At 40.8% G+C, this 7,267-nt stretch overlaps 1 protein-coding gene across 1 annotated transcript in view; it reads left to right on the top strand.

The window, feature by feature from the left end:
* LOC147641414 (uncharacterized) overlaps positions 1 to 589 on the top strand; it is a 1,009-nt gene extending 420 nt beyond the window's left edge. The window contains exon 1 of the mRNA XM_086821174.1: positions 1 to 589. This exon is cut by the window's left edge and continues 420 nt beyond it. Coding sequence (XP_086677300.1) covers positions 1 to 305 — 305 coding nt within the window. The 3' untranslated portion in view covers positions 306 to 589.
* The last annotated feature ends 6,678 nt before the right edge of the window (positions 590 to 7,267 follow it).

Genomic DNA, 7,267 nt, shown 5'->3' with positions numbered 1-7,267 from the left:
ACTCACCCCTCGCCTCCCCTGCCAGGTCTACGGTGACGGACGAATCAGACACTGCCACGATTGAAATCAACGCCAGCAGCCAATGCACGACGCCCGTCTCCACCCCTGAAGCGTCGACAGCCTTTGACGATGATCTACGACTGTACGAAGATTTTGCCTTTCCGTCCGCAGAGTTCATGAATTGTGAGTGGGGCATGATCCTGGCGGATGAGCCGCGTTGGGAGCACATGACGCTGTGCGTGCCCTTCCTCGATGACGACGACGAGTGCCCCCAACTCGCCGAGCCTTGCCTTTGGAGCCTCTGAACCCCCCCCCCCCCGGCCCTCCCCCCCCCCATCCCCATGTACAATATTATTTGGGGCATTTCTCAAGAAGTGATCGAGTGAGTGATCCCTGCTCATGAGAGAGGCGCTGCCACACACAATGTTTTTAAAGTGCCCATTTGAGAAGTTCCTCCTCGTTTCTTCCATTCTTTTCATCGCTCTGCTACGGCGGACCTGCTTCCGCCAAGGTTCAACATCAGCTTCCCAGCTCATTGCTGAGGATAGATCAATTGTTTTTTTTAATATATAAACTATTTTTTGAATTAGATTTGAAAATAGATCACACACAAATTACTTTTCAAGGCTTGTGCAAACCTTCTATGGCCACCTACTCTACAAGGGTGTCTATCCTATAAACCTAGCCTTTATGTGAAGACTGAGAATTTTTGAAACGGAGAGTAAAGATTGGATAACTTTTGAAAAGGAGAACCAACAAGAGAAGACACTCCTTAGTCTTTGGGGGTTTCTTTCATGCATCCTTAGATGCATTGGGCCTCACAATTAATTGTTACTATTACGTAAAGTCAAGTCATTTGCTCATTGAATGAGTTTCTTATATATATATATATATATATATATATATATATATATATATACTACATTAGAAAGCAACAAGCTACCTCAAAAGCTGCCATAGCAGCACCCCTGTACTCTACTTTTGTACTCAACAAAAAATTGATGGTTATTTCTTACTGTTCCAACTCACAATAGCACTCCCAAATGAAAACATAAAGCCACTGGTAGACCTCTTGTCTATGACACTACCAACCCAATCAACATATGTGTACCCATGTGGTTGTATCTCTGTACCAGCCTCATAGAGAAGTCCATAATCAACTATGGACTTTATGTACATGAGAATCCATCTAGCCACATCCAAGTGTGGCTTCCTAGGACCCTACATAAACGAAATCACAAGTTCGATAGCATAGCTCAAGTCTGTTCTAGTAATGATTATGTAAATCAAGCTACCCACTATGCACCTTTACGTAGTGGGATCCTCCAAAAGCTCACATGTATCTATGGAAATATTTGTGTTCTACTCCAATGGCACTGAAATAGGCTTATAATCTGTCATACCATACTTGGACAACATGTCCAAGCCATACTGTCTCTGTTAATAACAAAATGCCATGAGGTGATCTCACCACCTCTATGCCCAAGAAATACCACAACTCACCGAAAGTATTCATCTCCAATTTCTACTTCAAAAGCCTCCTAACTAGTAAGAATCAAGTCATCCACATAAATGGCTAATAGCATGATCTCTCTTTTTGTCTTTTTCACATAAAGTGAAAAATCTGCATTGGATATCTAAAATCCAATGGTAACAAGATACTTTAAGATCTTGTTTGACCACGCTCTGGGTGCTTGCTTCAAGCCATGGAGGGCTTTGCGTAACCTGCACACAAAATATGGGTGTGCATCACTCTCATAACCTGGTGGACTACATCATGTATACTTTTTCTTGCAAATCACCATAGAGGAAGGCATTCTTTATATTCATTTGATGTAAAGACCAACCCTTTGCTGTAGCCATAACAATGACAGCTCTCACAGTTGCCATTCTTGCAACCATGAACGTCTCCTCATAGTCAATGCCATAGGTTTGCTTATAGCCCTTGGCAAACCAATCTCACCTTATATCTATTCACTAAACCATTTGTGTTATGCTTAACCTTATACACCCACTTACATCCAACTACCTTCTTTTTCTTAGGTAAAGGCCCTAACTCCCATGTTGCATTTGCATCCAATGATACCATCTCCTCATTCATGGCATCTTCCCATTTTTTATTTCCAAGTGCTTGCTCAAAACATGTGGCCTCCAACTCTTATATTGCTTTAACCATGTAAGCATAATGATGGACTATATATCCATCATATCTCAACCTGTTAATAGGATACCTAACCCTCTTAGAACTGTGTACACCTAGATCACTGCCATGTGTCCTCAAAACATCCTTGGTTCACCTTACACCAGGATTAACCATAGATGGAATGCCAAGCTCCTTATCAAGGCTTTGTTCAGAGCCACTTGAGTCACCATCCACATATGAGTGACTTGCTGTGATAACATGTTTATCTACATCTGTCCTCAACTTGTTTGACCATGGGCTGACTCTCCAGGTCTACTAAGCACCTGTGAGATTGCTACTCTACATGTGGTAAAACATCAATACTTCTTACATCTGCATCTTCTATTTCCTTCAATACTATTGGTGCATACCAGCTACTCATCTCATTAAAGACATCTCTGCTTACTCGCATCTCACTAGGGTTATAACATTTACCCTTTCTGTTCCAAAGCATAACCACCATCAGTGCTTCTTACATCTGCATCTTCTATTTTCTTCACTACTTGTGCATACCAGCTACTCATCTCATCAAAGACAACATCTCTGCTTACATCTCATGATGAGTGGTAGGGATATAACATTTATAACCTTTCTCCTCCAAAGCATAACAAATGAAGATGCATTTCTCTGCCTTTTGGATCCAACTTTGTTCTCACTTCATCGGGACTATACACATATGCAATACACCCAAACAATTTCAAGTGAGACATATCTAGTTTTATACCTATAAACTTTTGTTCAGGCATCATACCGTGAACAACTGTTGCAGTGGGGGTCTTGTTTATAATGTACACATGAGTTTCTACTACTTCTGCCCAAAAATAATGTGGCATTTTCTTTTCAGACATCAAGGCACGTGCCACTTTTGCAATGTGCCTATTTTTTTCTTTCTACAACACTATTCTATTGCAGAGTGTACCTGCATAGTGTACCTGCATATAAACTCTCTAAATTTTTTGTTTTTTCAAGAAATCACTGAACTCACTGGAGAAAACTCTCCCCCATCATCTGATCTCAGGCAATTTAGTTATATGCCTTTTCCGTTCTCAACCAAGACTTTAAATCTCTGAGAGTGAGCAAACACCTCACTTTTTTCCTTCATGAAATACACCCACACTTTTCTAGTGTGATCATCAATGAATGTAACATAATACCTAAACAATATTTTGGGCCTTCGTAGACTTTAGTCGTTATATATTCACATGACTAATACACTTGTGCAATATGTCAACTCAATAATGACACCTGTTCCATGCATAAACATGGCTACCTTTACCTCAGGCATGTTCACATCCAAAGTAAACATCTTGCCATTTCTGCTACCCTTTGTAACTAAGTGACATTGGTATTTGAAGTCTTCCACCACGAAACATCCTTGAGGATTAAACCTAACTAGCAGACCTTGCTCCAACATATACCATGTCTTTATAATATTTGGAACATGAAGTACATATACCAAAGTACTTCATTTTCCCATCTTGCATAGACAATGGTACCTTACCAACATGCTCCCAACATGTGCAATGGAATGTGCAGTATCATCACCTGCTTCTACATAACTTGTTTTTTCTATTTTCTACATGTCTCTGATTCACCATGACTATTCATGTGGTTAGAGGCACCAAAATCCACATATGATATATCTTTAGGTCCTGACACATCTCCTATTATGGAATTGAGCATGTGCATCATAAATAGCTGCTCACTTCTATCACATCACCACCATGTTTAGGTCCTGACACATCTCCTATTATGGAATTGAGCATGTGCTCCATCATAAATAGCTGCATCATAAATAGCTGCTCACTTCTATCACATCACCACCATGTTTACTAGATGATGCATGGGAGTCTTGCTGTGCAACTTTCCACTTTTAATGTCATTCTGCTTTTTATAGTAGTCCTTTGCCATATGCCCTCGTTTGCCACACAATAATAGCACTCTATGCTATATGCACTATGATTTCTTTGCCAACCACCTCGACCCCTCTAGCCCCCCTGCCCCTCTAGACTAACCTCTTCCACCTGTGTATGATTGTTGCTTGCTGATGTTACGAATCATTGGACTATTGGACTATTGTTGTCCATAATTCTAGTTTCTGTATTGGCCACCTTGGCCTTGACCACAACCTCTACCTAAATTGGAGTAGAAGGCATGTTCTGATGTGTTCATGCTTTGTGAAGTAGAGTTCTCAACAACAAGAGACTTTTCTTCTATGATCAGCGTAGACACTAAGTCTCGAAAGTTGGGAACATTCTCTCTGATTGCAATGGAGGTCTTAAATGGCTTGTACTCTTTACCAAGCCCATTCAAACAAACGCTCACTAAATCATCATCTTCCACCGATACATTAATAGACCCAAGGGATTCAACAATGCGCTTGACCTTTAAAGCGTACTCATTTGATAGACATTATTTTCTTCTCCATAGTATGCAGCTCTTGTTTTAGCTACAGTTTCCTTACCTTTGTGTTGGTCTGGAACATCTGCACACCAGGTTCTTCCATGCAAGTGCTGGAGTGCTGGCATCCTGTATGTGTCTATAACACTGATTAAAAGCCATTACATGACTTTCCTTGTACCTTGGTTCCAGTCCTTGAATGCCTTTATATCTATTGAAGTGGCATTCTCTTTGAACAACTCTGGAGGCTTCTCATTGTATCCTTCGACATAGTCCCAAAATCCTTTACCCACCATCAAATTGTCATTCTGAACTTCCAAGCATGGAAGTTATTCTTATCCAATTTCTCACAGACAATTTGATTGAGTCCATTATACATGTTTGCTTGCAACAACCAAAAACCTACAAACAGATAATTTCTACATGCAACCTGTAACACATTAGTATCTTTTGTGACTGTTGTTGTGCGATACGCACAACATGTATGTCACTAGATGTGACTAGAGTACATGTACATACACCCAAGATTAGCAATATATGTGCAAATACTGTCTGCACTCCCAAAATACGCTGTTGCACTACAATAACCAGATTTCGAGCAAAGACAGTTCTCAACCAGAACGTCCTCGAAAACACCTTGCACTGATCAAACGGAGAACGAAACGCGCCCAAAACACGATTTTGACTGTAAAATTGTAGTACAAAGTACTATGCACCTTTCAAGTACCTCTAAGCTTGCGCGAAGAAAACTCCTCAATGGGAGATGTATATCTCCCAGAGCTATCCAAGGTGTGTCATACCTAAACGAGAAGGAGAAGACATGATGATGCTCTTACCTATGTACCGCTCCTTTCCTTACTTTTTTTATGCCTCCTTACCCAAGGTGTGTCATACCTAAACGAGAAGGAGAAGACATGATGATGCTCTTACCTGTGTACCGCTCCTTTCCTTACTTTGTTTTTGCCTCCTTAGCTCTCACACAAACTGGAGCTCTGATACCATAAAGAGAATGTGGGGGAGAGGGAGAGCTTGAGTTCCTTGCAAGAAAACACACACACACACACACACACACACACACACACACAAAAGAAAGAGCAAGACACAAGAGAGAAATGGATGGCTGAATTTTCTTCTACCTTCTTCTCTTCTTTTACAACCATATTACTAAAAGATAAGAGTACATACTATAAGGGAAAGTTCTCTCCTACAATAACATACAATGGTCGGTCCATAGTGTGAACTCGACTATATGAGCTGGCGCTATAACTATGGCATAACTCTTGTACTCCAAAGTGGATATCACACAATATGTCATCCACTAGCAGCATATCAACCATAATCTCACCAACCATGCCAGTGGCATAACTATAGAAGCTATCACCCAGGAGGGTCAGCAATGTGTCTGCAGCACTAAAAACTGAGTTCAATATCTCAACACTAGGTATATATAATCTTGAATTTTGATTTATTGCAAATAATAGATTAAGTTGTTACATAAACATATGTTGGTGGACATTTGGTAAGGGATGGCAAAGAGTGTGGCTATCAGGTATCATGTTGTTGTAGGGATCATGCTCTTGTTGCCATGCACTCTAGGTAGCAAATCTACAAAACTATATGTATTTAGCCTTTATAGTATGCAATGTGAAATTGTACTCTTGAAGGGTTAGAGTCCATATGGGTAATGTGCCCACCTTTTTAGGAATACTGACCAAAGGTTGATAATCGAAGAAGACTCACGAGCACTTGTTCACTTAACACAAGAGGAATCGGCTTGTAGCGCATGAAAATCCACGTGGATGATGAGTGTGGCCATATCTTTGACTGTTGAAGTTACACATCATGACACCCCCTTCGCAAACACCTTTTGAACAAGAGGATGCTCCTAACTTTCCAAAAGGATGAGAAATTAATACTATTTTGTTACATCGTGTGATTTTGGGAGGGCGGATTCTTCAAAAACGTAGGCCGTTTATTTGATGAATACTAGTATTGGACCCACACATTGTTGCGGGGTGACCAAGGTTCCAAAATAGAACCGATTCCCTCTCTACAGCCATCTCTCTCTCTCTCTCTCTCTCTCTCTCACACACACACACACACACACACTCTCAAATTTTGAATCTCTCTCTCTCTCTCTCTCTCTCTCTCTCTCTCTCTCTCTCTCTCTCACACACACACACACACACACACACGTAAATATATAGTATATATAATATTATGTTTTAGATTAATTTCAGTTTAATTTATATTTTATTTAAAAGCTACTTTTTTATTCTCTATCTCTCGCTCTCTTTCTCTCTCTTTTCACCTCTCTCTTTCTCCAGACCTGCCCCATCTCACTCTCTCTCAAGCACACACAGAAATGGAGATGTATGCATACAAGGATTTTGCCTTTCCGTTTGCTGTGTTTCCAAAATTGATGAGTTGTGAGTGGGGCATGATCTTGGCGGAGCCGCGTTGGGAGCACATGATGTTGTGCGTGCTCTTCCTTGATGACGATGATGATGAGTGCCCCCAATTTGCCAAGCCTTGCCTTTAGGGCCTCTGACCTACCTTTTACCCCCCCCAATGTACAATATTATTTGGGCATTTCTCAAGAAGTGTCAAGTGAGTGATCCCTGCTCACATGAGAGAGGTGCTGCCACACACAATGTTTTTAAAGAGGCCCCTTCAAAAATGTGA

Source organism: Cibotium barometz, chromosome 2 (genome assembly GCF_041138505.1).
Source record: "Cibotium barometz isolate CiBa-2024 chromosome 2, ASM4113850v1, whole genome shotgun sequence".
NCBI classification, from domain to species: domain Eukaryota; kingdom Viridiplantae; phylum Streptophyta; class Polypodiopsida; order Cyatheales; family Cibotiaceae; genus Cibotium; species Cibotium barometz.
Note: the sequence above shows the minus strand (reverse complement) of the source record. Positions and strands in the feature narration are given on the sequence as shown.